At 39.1% G+C, this 19,425-nt stretch overlaps 1 protein-coding gene across 1 annotated transcript in view; it reads left to right on the top strand.

Moving 5' to 3' along the window:
* LOC117339612 (nuclear hormone receptor HR96-like) overlaps positions 1 to 9,508 on the top strand; it is a 100,959-nt gene extending 91,451 nt beyond the window's left edge. Inside the window, exons 4-6 of the mRNA XM_033901299.1 lie at positions 1,087 to 1,204; positions 5,382 to 5,827; positions 7,221 to 9,508. Of these exons, the coding sequence (XP_033757190.1) occupies positions 1,087 to 1,204; positions 5,382 to 5,827; positions 7,221 to 7,703 (1,047 nt within the window). The 3' untranslated portion in view covers positions 7,704 to 9,508. The remainder of the gene's footprint in view (positions 1 to 1,086; positions 1,205 to 5,381; positions 5,828 to 7,220) is intronic.
* The last annotated feature ends 9,917 nt before the right edge of the window (positions 9,509 to 19,425 follow it).

The following is a 19,425-nucleotide window of genomic DNA, read 5'->3' as shown; positions in this document are numbered from 1 at the left end:
AGAAAATCCTCTGTAATATTTCTCTATTAAATGTTTATTTGTCATTTCACTACAAAAAAATATTCCTCTGGTGTTTCACTACAAAGTGCTTCTCTGTTGTTTCACTGCAAAATACTCATCTGTTGTTTTTGACTACAAAATATTCCTCAGTTGTTTCACTACAAAGTGCTTTTGTTTCTCTACAAAATGTTCCTGTCGTTTGTCTACAAAATGTTCCTGTTGTTTCTCTACAAAATATTCCTGTTGTTTCTCTACAAAAATATTCCTGTTGTTTCTCTACAAAATATTCCTCTGTTGCTTTCTCTACAAAATTTCCTGTTGTTTCTCTACAAAATATTCCTCTGTTGCTTCTCTACAAAATTTTCTATTGTTTCTCTGCAAAATATTCCTCTGTTGTTTCTGTACAAAATGTTCCTGTTGTTTCTCTACAAAATGTTCCTGTTGTTTCTGTACAAAATTTTCTGTTGTTTCTCTGCAAAATATTCCTGTTGTTTCTCTGCAAAATATTCCTCTGTTGTTTCTCTACAAAATATTCCTGTTGTTTCTCTACAAAATATTCCTCTGTTGCTTCTCTACAAACAATTTTCTGTTGTTTCTCTGCAAAATATTCCTGTTGTTTCTCTGCAAAATATTCCTCTGTTGTTTCTCTACAAAATGTTCCTGTTGTTTCTCTACAAAATATCCCTCTGTTGTTTCTCTACAAAATAATCCTGTTGTTTCTCTACAAAATATTCCTGTTGTTTCTCTACAAAATGCTCCCTTCCACCTGCAGATATCTGTAAGGCCCATAGACCAACAACAGATATCCCCAAATTCCAAATACCCACAGCAGATATGTTTTTCAAGTGTTAACCTGTAGTTTTGATTATTGATGTTTCACTTTGCTTTTCAGATGTTTACCTGCAGTTTTGATTATTGATATTTTACTTCGTTTTGTACATGTAGATGTTTACCCGAAGTTTTGATTATTGATGTTTCACTTTGCTTTTTAGGTGTTTACCCGAAGTTTTGATTATCAATGTTTCACTTTGTTTTGTAGATGTTTACCTGAAGTTTTGATTATCGATGTTTCACTCTGTTTTCTAGGTATTTACATGTAGTTTTGATGGCAACTGTAAGTTAGATACACACACAAGAAAATTCTGCTCAGGATGCCGACTGAAGAAATGTTTTGATATAGGCATGAAGAAGGACTGGATATTAAGTAAGTGTGTCCGAAACTTTTGCCTGCTTCTCAACCATCCCCTAACAACACAAACCACATCCTGCTTCCTAACCCAACCCCTGACAACAATATGAAGGTTTCCCCTTTGTCTCTAGTTGTATGTAGGTTTCCCTTTGTCCCTAGTTGTATATAGGTTCCCCTTTGTCCCTAGTTGTATGTAGGTTTCACTTTGTCCCTAGTTGTATGTAGGTTCCCCTTTGTCCCTAGTTGTATGTAGGTTCCCCTTTGTCCCTAGTTGTATGTAGGTTTCCCTTTGTCCCTAGTTGTATGCAGGTTTCCCTTTGTCCCTAGTTGTATGTAGGTTTCCCTTTGTCCCTAGTTGTATGTAGGTTTCCCTTTGTCCCTAGTTGTATGTAGGTTCCCTTTGTCCCTAGTTATATGTAGGTTCCCCTTTGTCCCTAGTTGTATGTAGGTTTCACTTTGTCGCTAGTTGTATGTAGGTTTCCCCTATGTCCCTAGTTGTATGTAGGTTTCCCTTTGTCCCTAGTTGTATGTAGGGTCCCCTTTGTCCCTAGTTGTATGTAGGCTCCCCTTTGTCCCTAGTTGTATGTAGGTTTCCCTTTGTCCCTAGTTGTATATAGGTTCCCCTTTGTCTGTAGTTGTTATAGGTTTCTCTTTGTCCCTAGTTGTATGTAGGTTCCCCTTTGTCCCTAGTTGTATGTAGGTTTCCCCTTTGTCCCTAGTTGTATGTAGGGTCCCCTTTGTCCCTAGTTGTATATAGGTTCCCCTTTGTCTGTAGTTGTTATAGGTTTCTCTTTGTCCCTAGTTGTATGTAGGTTCCCCTTTGTCCCTAGTTGTATGTAGGTTTCCCCTTTGTCCCTAGTTGTATGTAGGGTCCCCTTTGTCCCTAGTTGTATGTAGGCATCCCTTTGTCCCTAGTTGTATGTAGATTTCCCCTTTGTCCCTAGTTGTATGCAGGTTTCCCCTTTGTCCCTAGTTGTATGTAGGCATCCCTTTGTCCCTAGTTGTATGTAGATTTTTCTTTGTCCCTAGTTGTATGTAGATTTTCCTTTGTCCCTAGTTGTATGTAGATTTTCCTTTGTCCCTAGTTGTATGTAGGTTTCCCATTTGTCCCTAGTTGTATGTAGGTTCCCCTTTGTCCCTAGTTGTATGTAGGTTTCCCTTTGTCCCTAGTTGTATGTAGGTTTCCCTTTGTCCCTAGTTGTATGTAGGTTCCCCTTTGTCCCTAGTTGTATGTAGGTTTCCCTTTGTCCCTAGTTGTATGTAGGTTCCTCTTTGTCCCTAGTTGTTATAGGTTTCTCTTTGTCCCTAGTTGCATGTAGGGTCCCCTTTGTCCCTATTGTATGTAGGTTTCCCCTTTGTCCCTAGTTGTATGTAGGTTTCCCTTTGTCCCTAGTTGTATGTAGGATCCCTTTGTCCCTAGTTGTATGTAGGGTCCCCTTTGTCCCTAGTTGTATGTAGGTTTCCCTTTGTCCCTAGTTGTATGTAGGATCCCTTTGTCCCTAGTTGTATGTAGGTTTCCCCTTTGTCCCTAGTTGTATGTAGGCATCCCTTTGTCCCTAGTTGTATGTAGGTTTCCCTTTGTCCCTAGTTGTATGTAGGTTTCCCCTCTGTCTCTAGTTGTATGTAGGATCCCTTTGTCCCTAGTTGTATGTAGGTTCCCCCTTTGTCCCTAGTTGTATGTAGGTTTCCCCTTTGTCCCTAGTTGTATTTATGTTTTCCATTGTCCCTAGTTGTATATTGGTTCCCCTTTGTCCCTAGTTGTATGTAGGTTCCCCTTTGTCCCTAGTTGTATGTAGGTTCCCTTTGTCCCTAGTTGTATGTAGGTTCCCCTTTGTCCTTAGTTGTATGTAGGTTCCCCTTTGTCCCTAGTTGTATGTAGGTTCCCCTTTGTCCCTAGTTGTATGTAGGTTCCCCTTTGTCCCTAGTTGTATGTAGGTTCCCCTTTGTCCCTAGTTGTATGTAGGTTCCCCTTTGTCCCTAGTTGTATGTAGGTTTCCCCTTTGTTCTAGTTGTATGTAGGTTTCCCCTTTGTCCCTAGTTGTATGTAGGGTTCCCTTTGTCCCTAGTTGTATGTAGGTTCCCCTTTGTCCCTAGTTGTATGTAGGTTTCCCCTTTGTCCCTAGTTGTATGTAGGTTCCCCTTTGTCCCTAGTTGTATGTAGGTTCCCTTTGTCCCTAGTTGTATGTAGGTTCCCCCTTTGTCCCTAGTGTAGTGTAACCCTGTCCCTAGTGTTGTAGGTTCTTTGTAACCTAGTTTTGTAGGTTTCTCTGTCCCTAGTTGTATGTAAAGGGTCCTTGTCCTATATGTAGGGTTCCTTTGTACCTAGTTGTAGTAGGTTTCCTCTTGGTCCGACATGTAAGTGAGATCCCTTTGTCCCTATTAGTAAGGTCCCATGTTCCAGTGTATGTGTTCCTATTGTCCCTAGTTGATATGTAGATCCTGTCCTATTAATGTGTGTTTCCCTTTGTCCAAGCTTGTATGTTAGCTCTTGTCTATTGTATTAGTCAATTTGTCCCAAGTTGTATGTAGGTTTCCCTTTGGTCTTAAATTGTATGTAGATCCCTTGTCCACTAATTATTAGTCCCTTTCCCTATAATGTAGGTTTCACCTTGTCCTGTTGCATTATGTTATCCATGTCCCAGTGTATATTGGTTCCTGTCCCTAGTTGAGTGTAGGTTCCCTTTGTCAGTTTATGAGGTCCCTTTGTCCCTAGTTGTATGTAGGTTCCCCCTTTGTCCTTAGTTGTATGTAGGTTCCCCTTTTTCCCTAGTTGTATGTAGGTTCCCCCTTTGTTCCTAGTTGTATGTAGGGTCCCCTTTGTCCCTAGTTGTATGTAGGTTTCCCCTTTGTCCCTAGTTGTATGTAGGTTCCCTTTGTCCCTAGTTGTATGTAGGTTCCCCCTTTGTCCTTAGTTGTATGTAGGTTCCCTTTGTCCCTAGTTGTATGTAGGGTCCCATTTGTCCCTAGTTGTATGTAGGTTTCCCCTTTGTCCCTAGTTGTATATAGGTTCCCCTTTGTCCCTAGTTGTATGTAGGTTCCCCTTTGTCCCTAGTTATATGTAGGTTCCCCTTTGTCCCTAGTTATATGTAGGTTCCCCTTTGTCCCTACTTGTATGAAAATGTTAAACTTTGAATGAACAAAATGACCAACAAAATAGACATGTTTGACATTGGGAACTGATATCTTGTATTGCCCCCTGTAGAGAAGTTCTGTGTCCTAACTATGAAGGGTTTTACTATAACTAGGGGTTATACTTACTTGGCCGACAGAACGTGCAGTATCAATCTGATCTAATATAAATCTCACAAGATTTCAGTGGATATGTGTAAAACTAATTAAGAGTGATTCAGTTGCTAATATTGAGTCAGCAAAAATGTTTGAGTATGACCTACCAAGCTTGTGATGTTAGTCTTCTAATGATTCTGAAGCTAATTTATAAAGATATGTATGTCGGCTTACAGGATCTTAAAATTCTGACATGTCCAAATTAAATTATCCTATCAAAATGAGGTCTTAAACTTGTCCTGAATCTCAGCCAACTGATAAAACTCAGTCCAAGTGTTGATTATTCTGTGTATAGAGAGCGATTGGTATATGTACATATGAGGTCAAAGGTCAGAGTAAAGGTCAAGGTCATGTGTACTTTATAAATCATGCATCACACATAAAAAAGTAAACATGTTTTCCTCTTAATAGACTATTGAAATACTGCCTATCAAAAGCAATATGTTTGGAGAGATCCCTTAACCATCTGTTACTGTTAAAAATGCTTCATCCATTGCCATGGCGCCTCGTGATTAATTTTAGAGGTGAAAGGCACTGACTGATTAGTACCATGTTGTCTGCGACTTAGTATTCTTAATGTACCAAACATCAGCTGATCTCATATGTGACGTATCAAACATAAATTGATCTGAAATGTGACATATCAAACATCGATTGATCTAATATGTGACATATCAAAACATCAATTGATCTGATATGTGACATATCAAACATCGATTGATCTGACATGTGACATATCAAAATCAGTTTATCTAATGCTTTCCTATGAACATTTTTTAAAGTTTTGGAATTTCCTTAAATTTAGGAACTTCTGAATCTTTCAACATGTTTTCACACTTCCCGCTTATTTCTGTGTTATATTTTGATTGTTTTCTTTCAATCTAATTCCGATTTCATCACATTTTAGGTGAAGACCAACTCGCTAAACGACGGCAAAAACCCAAAGGTCCTGGAGAAGTGAGGACGAAACAACGAAAAACCTCCTTGGACGAATATCAAAATCAAACTTCAAATATGGAAGTGACATCAAACTATATGATGGAAGATCAATCGTCAAACAAGAGCAGCGAGGGTTCTTCATCGCCCTTTAAGTGTGAGATGGAGGAGGATAACAATCCCATTCCCTTGGATGAGCAGATTCAAAAGGAGATTGAAAACCTGGAGTATCAGTACAAACTAGTATTCGACACGCCCTACTCGGACGACCAGATCGACAAACTCACGACCAGTCCTAAATCCCCCAATGACCTCTTCAATATGACAGACTTATTTGTGCGCAGGTTAATTCGTTTTGCTAAACATATTCCAGAGTTCAAAACCCTAGCACAGGAAGACCAAATTCATTTACTCAAGGTAAGTGTTCGTAGTCTCAAAGTTTAAATATGATGGCGTGATTTCACAATGAATGTTAAACTAATGACACTGTAAGGTTCTCGATGATAGATGTCATTTTTTATATGAAATGATGAATCATGCCATAAGACCACATTTTTAAGATGCCTCAGAGATAAATTCCATGTTATGCATTTGGTCCTACATTGTTGTGCTTCTAAAGATTTTAAAAAAAAATAAAGACAAAATGGAAGCAATGTTGTGCCCTGTGGAACAGGTTCTGCGATGTAGTCTTGTAGAGCTGCCATGGGTATGCAGGTTTTGTCTTGCTGAAGGTGGCTGTAATATAAGCTGCCATCAAAGTGACTGATGATGAAACTACTGCTCCCCCACACAAAGCCTGCCATCATCTGCTTGTTAACAGGACGATGCAGGTCGGAGAATTTTAAGGATATAAAAATAGAGATTATTCACTACTGGGAACTGTGGGAAATGTCAATGGCTATGATGTAAAAGACAAAGCCGCTTATGTGGCTCCAGTTTTGTACGATAGATCCGCCATTTTACATAACCAAAGCATCAGTATAATTCAAGAAAATTGAACAAATTCTTGACAAGGTAGTGGTTAAAAAATGTTTATGACTTGTGACAAGATTTGGTGAGACTTTTGGAAATTGTTAATGAAGCATTGTCTCCCCCTTGTAGACCCTCCCTGAGGTGTCAGATCAGTTTGCAGGTACAGAAAATGACAGGTGTGGCCAGGGGACATATAACGCTGGCTTTATCTCCCAGCGTTATGTTCTGTCTGGGTGAAGTACTTTCTGTGTAAAGGTACTTTTTAAATTCCCTACATTATAAAGCATTAGTTCCTTAGGGGTGAAGCTTTGTCAGTGAGCCATTGGTTCACTGCCATGCCAGCCCACAAGGGTTTCACTGCACATCTGGAACAAGGAATTATGGGTATTGACTTCCCACCAATGCCCTTAGATATGTTAAAATTGTATATTGTGTTAGTCTTCAGAAGCTTACCCCCACAGAGTATATATATAGTGAATCAGGAAAATGTCAGTAAGTCAGAGGTCTTGGGTTCGATCCCAAGGGGAGATATTTAAATCAGAAATGATTTCTGTTACTTGTATATTGTCTGATTTTAATGAGATTTCAGTATTAATCATTGTATATCCCTTTGTTTGTCCAAATGATCTGTCCATCCAAACTCTCAATTTCTTTAGATTATCTCAAAAATCTGGGAAAGTCTGGATTCCAGACATTTCATATATATACAGGATAGAACATGTTTCTAAGGTCAAGGTCTAATTGTTGTCCAATTAGCAAAAGAAGTTGAATGAGTAACCATGTATTTTAAAATATAATAGTTCCATTGTATTCAATTCTATTGTTTTTGCTTTTGCAGGGTGGAATCATGGAAATTATGGTTTTGCGTTCAGCAATGGGATTCGATAGCTCACAAATGGGCTGGAAGGTCAAAGGTCAATCGATGGGAGAAAAAACAATAGGACCCCAGATGATCCAGAACACGTTGGGTAACGGCATGTACATCGAACATATTAAGTTTGTCATGTCTCTTAACCAACTCACTCAAGCCAACAAAACCATCATGACCTTGCTCTTTGTTATTGAACTATTTTCGTCTGATCGGCCAAATGTAAAGAACAAGGAGTTAGTGTCTCAAGGCCAGGAAAAGTTTTCCACCTGGCTAAAGGCTTACCTAGAATCTTTACATCCACTCACAGAAGCTCGATCTCTTTATCCAAAGTTGCTGATGAAACTCCTGGATGTACGAAGTTTGGGTGAATCAAGTGCACAAATGGCGGCCCATTTGGATATCACACGACTAGAGCCGTTGTTAGTGGAAGTTTTCAGTTTACAGAAATGACCATGTTGACTCACAATTATACACTAACATTGCAGGGACTTAAACCATACCAATCATTAATGTACATGTCTCACATGGTGACGGGCCCACTGGACCATACTCGATGCCATGGACAAAAAATGTCCTTAAAACTACAGTGGACTAGTCAGTAAGTTCCCATAGCTGACGCCACAGCTAGTAACCTTGTGCTATTCAATGGACAATATAGTGCTACATTTGTGCTATTAAACAACAATAGTGCTACACTTGAGCTATTCGGTTTAGTGCTAGTAGTCGACAGTGGATGTCCGCTATAGTCATCATTTCTGTGCATCGGCCAGGAATCCTTGCTATATACCCACTACACATCCCGTGCCCACCAAACCTTCACCCGATATGTACCAACTGAAATCAGACGGCAGCTTATTTTGTGATTTTAAGGTACGACCTTTCATAGGAGCTGGATTTTATGTCACAATGACCTAGTTATCTCCCCTTACAGCAGGTGTCGGAGGTCAGTCTATCAACACCAAGGTCAAGATGATTCCAAGGTCATGTATACTGCCATCAGCCAAGACAACAGTACTGCCACTCAGTATATCAATCTGTTTAGTTACATACTTCCATGATGTGATCATGTGACCTTGAACACTCATCTTGGAGAATTATTTGACTTTTGCTGCCAAACTTATGAGGTTTTTTTATGGGTGACTTTAAAACGGACCAAACGGACAGGAGTGTAAAACTGGACAAACTTATGTGATATCAGAACCGGGATATATCAGACTGACCTGTGATCGTTAGGACTGCGGAGGATTTATAATGGAAGGTTTTCTACCTCTACACAAATATAGATATTTATTGTGAGAGATAAAATCTTTGCTTTCTTTAAGTGACAAAGGATTATGAAATGTGATGCCACTAAAGATATATGTATTATGGAGTAAACGAAGAATGAATGGAAAAACAGTGTTGACAAATGGCCGCCTTTGCCTGGTCGTTCCCCTGGCCAAAGGTGGCAGGATTATTAATTGATGGTAACTTCTCTTGGGTCCAGTGTGATGTGAATGATCTCCCTTGGTTTGACAACGAAACTGTGGTTATGAAGACAACTGGATTACCACTCTAATAAAAAGTGGACTGCCCATTACTTCTTTTCTCTAATGAAACTATGTGGACTTCAGGATGACCAGAGCTGATCGCTCCATTTGACCTCTAACATATACATGTAGTAATCACCATACGTTGGGCTGGTGTGTTTGTGTCCAATGTTGCTGGTATCTTTATTCTGCCCTGTTGCTAAGTGATCATGTGATCATCACCTCATGGTGACTGTTTTGACAACGTTTACAGGGTAAATCTGAAGAGACTTCCGCTTATTGTCACTGATATCTATGAGTAGTCACATGATAGTCACATGACGGTCACATGATAGTCACATGATGGATGTGTCACCTCAGCTGTGCATACAAAATTGTAAATCACTGTCATAGCTTATATACTGAACTCATGTACTTTAATTTTGTTAAATGTCCCCCTCCGCACTGAAGTAATGAATGCAGGTTGTACACTTGTCTGTCCGTCCGTCCGTCTGTCTGTGTCAAAATCTTGTTTAGGCGACCTCTCCTACAGTTTTCATCCAAATTTTTCAAACTTTGTGGATGTTGTCATCCAACTCTGAAGTAGTGCAATTTTGCTGACCGTTTTGTTTTGATCTGCTATTTGTCTCCTTTTTGTATCTATAAAAAGTTTTTGGGCCATTGGGGCAGAGTGGGAGTCAGGGTTGATTGGTTAGCTGGGGGGTATATAGACAACAATCCTGGTGTCAGCTCTAGTTTTACTGGGAGTTGAAAAGATACAGATATCACTGTTTTTAAAACCACTAGCTGATTTGTTTTAACCCTTATACTTCTTTGTAACATATTTTCAGTAAAGTTAATAAGATTTATTCGTTAGTGAATTCTGTTTCTCAATGACCATGATTTTCAGCATACAAATTTTCTATGTAAATCATTTGTCAAGTAGAAAAAAATTTTGAAAATATTTCAAAAAACAAAAAAGCATCTAGTACATGTATACACAGAGACTTGACACATATTTCCAACTTACTGTCTATTTTTTGTAGACTGTAGGTTGGGATTCGTACCATGTTCCTGCAGTGTCTTTAAATGTACTCAATTGCAAATTGATCTATGCAGAACATGATTTAAAAAAAAAAAAATAGGATCCGCAACCAGAATTGAAAATTGTTGGATATTGGGTAAAATGACCTTTAAATGGTGTTAGATAATGTTGGATGGTGCTAACACATCTAATTAATGTAGGGGGATGATCAGGGCAGAATTTTTTTTATGGGAAAACGTTCAAGATAGATTACAGCAATGTAACGGGAGGAAAGCCATTAAAACCAACAACTCTCTGGATCACGACAACTCTCTGATGGCCATTTCTAAATACATAAAATCTTAAAAGTGCGTCAAAGCACAGAGATTGATTATCAATCCAAAGCATTTACTAAAATAGTTCCACTGAGGACTCTTACATAATGTATGTTAAATGCAGGTCTCTGTGACATCTTCCACCGTAACTCTCATAGTATATGGTTAGTTCTATAGAAAATCCTGGTGTTAGAATGACTCGTATTTCTGATTCGTTCTTCCATTGTGTGATTGTGCAATGTTACCGAACATTATCCTATATACTATTTGAAGGGTATAGATTGATATGAGACCAAGTCTTCCATGTCACTTTGTGACGTACTACTCTAGGAATAGTCTATTCGGGATGTCGTGGTGAGTCTGTAAAGGACACCAAGATCCTAGTCTGGGAACCCTTAGGCTTATAAGATGAACACTATGATATAGTTAACCTTTGACCTTACCCTGAATGTCAGTACAACCCTATATCCTGTACACCTGCGATAATTACATTCACAAAAAACACATGTTCATTTCTTGATATGATGTACATTGATTGGGAGAGCCATATCTAGTAAAGCTGATATCTCTGAACAGGTTATAAACTTGTGTAAGACCGTGTTTACAACAAGCTTGTGTAAGACCATGTTTACAACAAGCTTGTGTAAGACCATGTTTACAACAAGCTTGTGTAAGACCATGTTTACAACAAGCTTGTGTAAGACCATGTTTAGAACAAGCATGTGTAAGGCAGTGTTTGAGGACAAGCTTGTGTAAGACCATGATGTTGAGGACAAGCTTGTTTAAGACCATGTTGAGGACAAGTTTGTGTAAGACCATGTTGAGGACAAGCTTGTGTAAGACCATGTTGAGGACAAGTATGTGTAAGACCATGTTGAAGACAAGCTTGTGTAAGACCATGTTGAGGACAAGCTTGTAAAAGACCATGTCGCAGACAAGCATTTATAAGAATAAACTTTTGTAAGAACATGCTTGTGTAAAACCATATCATTAATAAGCTTTTTGTAAGACCGATATTTAGGATAAGCTTTCATAACAAGATATTTCTGGTTTGGTGTGTGAACGGGTTTGATGTCCATCAGTTTTTAAGTATTGTAAGCTGGTTTGCATCATAATTACGGCTACAGGGTGCTGGAATCAAAAATCAAATATTTACTTTATATTGTTCTTGATTAATTCATCAAATTTGGTATTTAATACTGAATGTTTTGTTTTTAATTCAGAGATCATGTAGGAATGTTTTAAACATTAATTGTAGATCAAATATTTTTATTAAATATTTTAAATCTTAAAATTTTACATTTCTAGTGACATTTATCATATTCATATATGTTTTGTACACCATACCAGCATATGTGAAGCTATGAACATCATCAAATCTTTTACTGACCAACTGACCATTTAGTGACCCATACAACGTGTACTCGCTATATTTATGCATAGGTACATACGTATACATCAAGAGGAAACATTATTGAGTAGCTTAAAGATAATTTTAACAGTGACAAAAAGGGGTATTTTTTTTAATTTTGATGTTATTCATTTAAGTATCATTGTGATAACTGGCATCATTATAGCTACCAAATCTTCTATAGACTATCACAGCTACCAAATCTACTATAGACTATCACAGCTACCAAATCGTCTATAGACTATCACAGCTACCAAATCTTCTATAGACTATCACAGCTACCAAATCTAACTATAGACTATCACAGCTACCAAATCTTCTATAGAATATCACAGCTACCAAACTAACTATAGACTATCACAGCTACCAAATCTACTATAGACTATCACAGCTACCAAATCGTCTATAGACTATCACAGTACCAAATCTACTATAAGAACTATCACAGGCTACCAAATCTTCTATAGACTATACAGCTACAAATCTTCTATCGGCTATCACCAGATAACCAAATCTTCTATAGACATCAAAGTACCAAATCTACTATAGACTATTCACGGCTACCAAACTCTACTATAGACTATCACGGCTACCAAATCTACTATAGGACTATCACGGCTACCAATCTACTATAGACTATCACGGCTACCAAATCTACTATAGACTATCACAGCTACCAAATCTTCTATAGACTATCACAGCTACCAAATCTACTATAGACTATCACAGCTACCAAATCTACTATAGACTATCACAGCTACCAAATCTACTATAGACTATCACAGCTACCAAATCTTCTATAGACTATCACAGCTACCAAATCTACTATAGACTATCACAGCTACCAAATCTACTATAGACTATCACGGCTACAAAATCTACTAGACTATCACAGCTACCAAATCTACTATAGACTATCACGGCTACAAAATCTACTATAGACTATCACAGCTACCAAATCTACTATAGACTATCACAGCTACCAAATCTTCTATAGACTATCACAGCTACCAAATCTACTATAGACTATCACAGCTACCAAATCGTCTATAGACTATCACAGCTACCAAATCTACTATAGACTATCACGGCTACCAAATCTACTATAGACTATCACGGCTACCAAATCTTCTATAGACTATCACAGCTACCAAATCTACTATAGACTATCACAGCTACCAAATCTTCTATAGACTATCACAGTTACCAAATCTACTATAGACTATCACAGCTACCAAATCTACTATAGACTATCACAGCTACCAAATCTACTATAGACTATCACAGCTACCAAATCTACTATAGACTATCACAGCTACCAAATCTTCTATAGACTATCACAGCTACCAAATCTACTATAGACTATCACAGCTACCAAATCTACTATAGACTATCACAGCTACCAAATCTATAGACTATCACAGCTACCAAATCTACTATAGACTATCACAGCTACCAAATCTACTATAGACTATCACAGCTACCAAATCTTCTATAGACTATCACAGCTACCAAATCTACTATAGACTATCACAGCTACCAAATCTTCTATAGACCATCACAGCTACCAAATCTACTATAGACTATCACAGCTACCAAATCTATAGACTATCACAGCTACCAAATCTACTATAGACTATCACAGCTACCAAATCTACTATAGACTATCACAGCTACCAAATCTACTATAGACTATCACAGCTACCAAATCTACTATAGACTATCACAGCTACCAAATCTACTATAGACTATCACAGCTACCAAATCTACTATAGACTATCACGGCTACCAAATCTTCTATAGACTATCACAGCTACCAAATCTACTATAGACTATCACAGCTACCAAATCTTCTATAGACTATCACAGCTACCAAATCTACTATAGACTATCACAGCTACCAAATCTACTATAGACTATCACGGCTACCAAATCTACTATAGACTATCACAGCTACCAAATCTTCTATAGACTATCACAGCTACCAAATCGTCTATAGACTATCACAGCTACCAAATCGTCTATAGACTATCACGGCTACCAAATCTACTATAGACTATCACAGCTACCAAATCTACTATAGACTATCACAGCTACCAAATCGTCTATAGACTATCACAGCTACCAAATCTTCTATAGACTATCACAGCTACCAAATCGTCTATAGACTATCACAGCTACCAAATCTACTATAGGCTATCACAGCTACCAAATCGTCTATAGACTATCACGGCTACCAAATCTACTATAGACTATCACAGCTACCAAATCTACTATAGACTATCACGGCTACCAAATCTACTATAGACTATCACAGCTACCAAATCTACTATAGACTATCACGGCTACCAAATCTACTATAGACTATCACAGCTACCAAATCTACTATAGACTATCACAGCTACCAAATCTACTATAGGCTATCACAGCTACCAAATCTACTATAGACTATCACAGCTACCAAATCGTCTATAGACTATCACAGCTACCAAATCTACTATAGACTATCACAGCTACCAAATCTACTATAGACTATCACAGCTACCAAATCTACTATAGACTATCACAGCTACCAAATCTACTATAGACTATCACGACTACCAAATCTACTATAGACTATCACAGCTACCAAATCTACTATAGACTATCACAGCTACCAAATCTACTATAGACTATCACAGCTACCAAATCTACTATAGACTATCACAGCTACCAAATCTACTATAGACTATCACAGCTACCAAATCGTCTATAGACTATCACAGCTACCAAATCGTCTATAGCATCTTCGTCTTAATCCCTGACATTTCAAATAGCTAGCTGGATCTCTGTTTCTCTTGAGCGATCGAAAAATTAAGGGACATGATTTATTATATGATCTTAGACCAATTGGGAATAATGTACATATTAACAGTGCTAAATAATAATTACAGTCGATGTGAACATTAAATCTTTTGTTGTGCCTAGAAAACATTTCTTTAATGTCCAGACTGCATGAATGTAATAAATCAATCGTGCAGTTTTTAGAAGATAAAAAGTGCTAGTTGACATTGTGAGAAGTAATCAAGCCATCAGGTGGTGAGTTTAATATTGGACAAGATTATTACATGATGATGTATTAGGATGGCAGTTTTATCTCCTAAACTCTCCCAAAACAGATTCTATAATAATTAAGAAAATGTAATATTCATATGATATTGAAAATTTTGTTCTTTGAAGGCCTCAAATGAGATGTTAGATTGCCATTTTAATGGAAAATATTTTGTATCAAAATTATGGAGAAACTGTAGGAAATTAAATATCAATTTGATGTGATTGAGAAAGGCTAGCTGTTTTAGTCAACAGTAATATAATCTGTTCAGGGTGTCTACAGCTGTGCTATCTGTACAGGGTGTCTACAGCTGTGTTATCTGTACAGAGTGTCTACAGCTGTGGTATCTGTGTCTACAGCTGTGGTATCTGTACAGGGTGTCTACAGCTGTGGTATCTGTACAGGGTGTCTACAGATGTGGTATCTGTACATGGTGTCTACAGCTGTGGTATCTGTATAGGGTGTCTACAGCTGTGTTATCTGTACAGGGTGTCTACAGCTGTGTTATCTGTACAGGGTGTCTACAGCTGTGGTATCTGTACAGGGTGTCTACAGCTGTGGTATCTGTATAGGGTGTCTACAGCTGTGTTATCTGTACAGGGTGTCTACAGCTGTGTTATCTGTACAGGGTGTCTACAGCTGTGGTATCTGTGTCTACAGCTGTGGTATCTGTACAGGGTGTCTACAGCTGTGGTATCTGTACATGGTGTCTACAGCTGTGTTATCTGTACAAGGTGTCTACAGCTGTGGTATCTGTACAGGGTGTCTACAGCTGTGTTATCTGTACAGGGTGTCTACAGCTGTGGTATCTGTACAGGGTGTCTACAGCTGTGGTATCTGTGTCTACAGCTGTGGTATCTGTACAGGGTGTCTACAGCTGTGTTATCTGTTCAGGGTGTCTACAGCTGTGGTATCTGTACAGGGTGTCTACAGCTGTGTTATCTGTACAGGGTGTCTACAGCTGTGTTATCTGTTCAGGGTGTCTACAGCTGTGGTATCTGTACAGGGTGTCTACAGCTGTGTTATCTGTTCAGGGTGTCTACAGCTGTGGTATCTGTACAGGGTGTCTACAGATGTGGTATCTGTACAGGGTGTCTACAGCTGTGTTATCTGTACAGGGTGTCTACAGCTGTGTTATCTGTACAGGGTGTCTACAGCTGTGTTATCTGTACAGGGTGTCTACAGCTGTGTTATCTGTACAGGGTGTCTACAGCTGTGGTATCTGTGTCTACAGCTGTGTTATCTGTACAGGGTGTCTACAGCTGTGTTATCTGTACAGGGTGTCTACAGCTGTGTTATCTGTACAGGGTGTCTACAGCTGTGGTATCTGTGTCTACAGCTGTGTTATCTGTACAGGGTGTCTACAACTGTGGTATCTGTACAGGGTGTCTACAGCTGTGTTATCTGTACAGGGTGTCTACAGCTGTGTTATCTGTACAGGGTGTCTACAGCTGTGGTATCTGTGTCTACAGCTGTGTTATCTGTACAGGGTGTCTACAGCTGTGTTATCTGTACAGGGTGTCTACAGCTGTGGTATCTGTACAGGGTGTCTACAGCTGTGGTATCTGTACAGGGTGTCTACAGCTGTAATATCTTTACAGGGTGTCTACAGCTGTGGTATCTGTACAGGGTGTCTACAGCTGTGGTATCTGTACAGGGTGTCTACAGCTGTGGTATCTGTGTCTACAGCTGTGGTATCTGTGTCTACAGCTGTGGTATCTGTACAGGGTGTCTACAGCTGTGGTATCTGTACAGGGTGTCTACAGCTGTGTTATCTGTACAGGGTGTCTACAGCTGTGGTATCTGTACAGGGTGTCTACAGCTGTGGTATCTGTACAGGGTGTCTACAGCTGTGGTATCTGTGTCTACAGCTGTGTTATCTGTGTCTACAGCTGTGGTATCTGTACAGGGTGTCTACAGCTGTGGTATCTGTACAGGGTGTCTACAGCTGTGGTATCTGTGTCTACAGCTGTGTTATCTGTACAGGGTGTCTACAGCTGTGTTATCTGTACAGGGTGTCTACAGCTGTGGTATCTGTACAGGGTGTCTACAGCTGTGGTATCTGTGTCTACAGCTGTGTTATCTGTTCAGGGTGTCTACAGCTGTGGTATCTGTACAGGGTGTCTACAGCTGTGGTATCTGTACAGGGTGTCTACAGCTGTGGTATCTGTACAGGGTGTCTACAGCTGTGGTATCTGTGTCTACAGCTGTGGTATCTGTACAGGGTGTCTACAGCTGTGGTATCTGTACAGGGTGTCTACAGCTGTGGTATCTGTACAGAGTGTCTACAGCTGTGGTATCCGTGTCTACAGCTGTGGTATCTGTACAGGGTGTCTACAGCTGTGGTATCTGTACAGGGTGTCTACAGCTGTGGTATCTGTACAGGGTGTCTACAGCTGTGGTATCTGTTCAGGGTATTTGATTTTTCCCTGGGTCATCAAGTCAGTGATACAATGTACCTATACAGTGATCCTAACATGGAGACACAATCTGCCATATGTTATATTGTCATTGTTTACTGTCAAAGTCTCATTATTTTGTTCATAGAACCTGTCTGCCTTAGGCCTCAACACAGTTTTTGTCTTGAGAAGTTATGAAAACTTCTGTTCATCATTTTTTTTCTCATTTCTTTGTCATCTCCACATCCCAGCATCATTAGTCATATTCTTTAGGTTTTTACCTCAATGAGATTATTCGTGGTACCTGTATCCCAGTTGCTAAAGTTAATTATTCCAAACACGCAGATTTTTTAGGGTAATTGTATCTGAATCGAATACAAGTGATATTATTTCAAACAATTCTATAAGAATGTTTTGAATATTTTCATGTAAGTATATACATGCAAACAAAATCAAAACCATTCAATAAATTATTTTGTAAAATGAAAAAATATGGCATATAAAATATGCATCTTTGTCCAAATGTGACCTAAATTATGCTGTAATCGTCTGACACCATGTGTCTCCAAATCGTACTGTACCCCTCCCATCCCCATGTGTCCCCTCCTGTCCCCGTGTGTTCCCAAATTGTCCTGTACCCCTCCCGTACCCGTGTGTCCCCTCCCGTCCCCATGTGTCCCCTCCAGTCCCCATGTTGATACCTCAGTATTTGTCCTGTACCCCTTCCGTCCCCATGTGTCCCCTCCCGTCCCCATGTGTCCCCTCCCGTCCCAGTGTTGATACCTCAGTATTTGTCCTGTACCCCTCCTGTCCCCGTGTTGATACCTCAGTATTTGTCCTGTACCCCTCCCGTCCCCATGTGTCCCCTCCCGTCCCCGTGTTGATACCTCAGTATTTGTCCTGTACCCCTCCCGTACCCGTGTGTCCCCTCCCGTCCCCATGTGTCCCCTCCCGTCCCCGTGTTGATACCTCAGTATTTGTCCTGTACCCCTCCCGTACCCGTGTGTCCCCTCCCGTCCCCGTGTGTCCCCTCCCGTCCCCGTGTGTCCCCTCCCGTCCCCGTGTTGATACCTCAGTATTTCGTTCTGCTACGGATCCTGTCTCCTCAAATCATCCTACAGACACGGGTAGCCAGGCTTCAGACAAAATGATTTGATGTTCTGTAAATTATAGACCGAGTTTTGTAAACGTGATGAGAATGGTCTAGCTACACTACCTGTGACTTATGTAATTCACTAATCACCCAGACAATCAACATCTAATTTTGAGCCATCATATTTGGAAATATTTTTAGAATTCAGATGAAAGTCAAACAAGAACTATAAAATGTTTGGCGGAGGATATTAGAGATATTTTATGGAGTGTAGCAGTAAGGTTTGACTAAGTCAAACTGCCTTATCAATGAGGCAGTGCGAGGTGGATCTTCATTACAACTATAATTAAAATGTCACTTTGTTTTTATCAAGATTTAAAATTTACGACAATCTTGACAAGAGACAGTACAAGTCTTTTGATCTTTTGAGTGTAAAAACTTGGAAAACATGCATGCTGCATATATGTAAATGAGTGCTTGATTAATCCTTTAGCATGCAAGAGATCTAAGGTGAATGTAACAGATATTGGCAAGGTCGGGACTGTGTGGATGGGGGTCGCTCTATACACCCATCTCGTCCACACCTACCACATCCCCCATCAGGTAGAGGAGATAAAAAATACAGGTAGAGGAGATAAAAAAAACCTCATCAGGTTGTATACAGGTAACGAGAGACTGAATTTAATTAAACTTTAACCCGCTCTTTCTGTGTCCTTTATGTCTAAGTGTAAAGCGAAGGCCCAAGTCAGACTCACCTAAATGCGGTGTTGACATTTTAAACTGATTTTCCACCCCATTGATCCCCTTAGCTGCAGCACATTTTAAACACCTTGTAATCCTTTCAAACCTAAGCATTTCAAAATAGAGGGGTACTATGCATTACATAATTCAACATATCTTTTTTATGACAAACTTTGAAAAGGAATAAATTTAAAACATCTCTACCAGTTCATTATTTAAATATATCTTTATCCTAAATCAAGGCTTATTTACAGATATCCATAGCTTGAATCAATCAGGCTTATTTACATTTATAGCTGGTAGTTTTTTCTAGGTCATACTTATAAGTCCTGTGACATATAAAATTAAGTAAAAAGACAGGGTCCTGATAAATAATCAAACCATTATCTTTATAAAGATGGTCGGAAACTGACAAAAATAATCTAGGTTTCTTTTTAGTTTCATCTCATAAATCTTTGCATCAAAGGACATATTTATTTGTTTTCTTAAAACAAAAGTTTGCTTACAAGACTTAATTAAAATTAAATGATATTGACCCAAATTTCAATCTATTCATAGGAATGAAGTTAA

This window comes from Pecten maximus, chromosome 12 (assembly GCF_902652985.1).
Source record: "Pecten maximus chromosome 12, xPecMax1.1, whole genome shotgun sequence".
NCBI classification, from domain to species: domain Eukaryota; kingdom Metazoa; phylum Mollusca; class Bivalvia; order Pectinida; family Pectinidae; genus Pecten; species Pecten maximus.
This window is presented reverse-complemented; position numbering and strand designations above follow the sequence as displayed.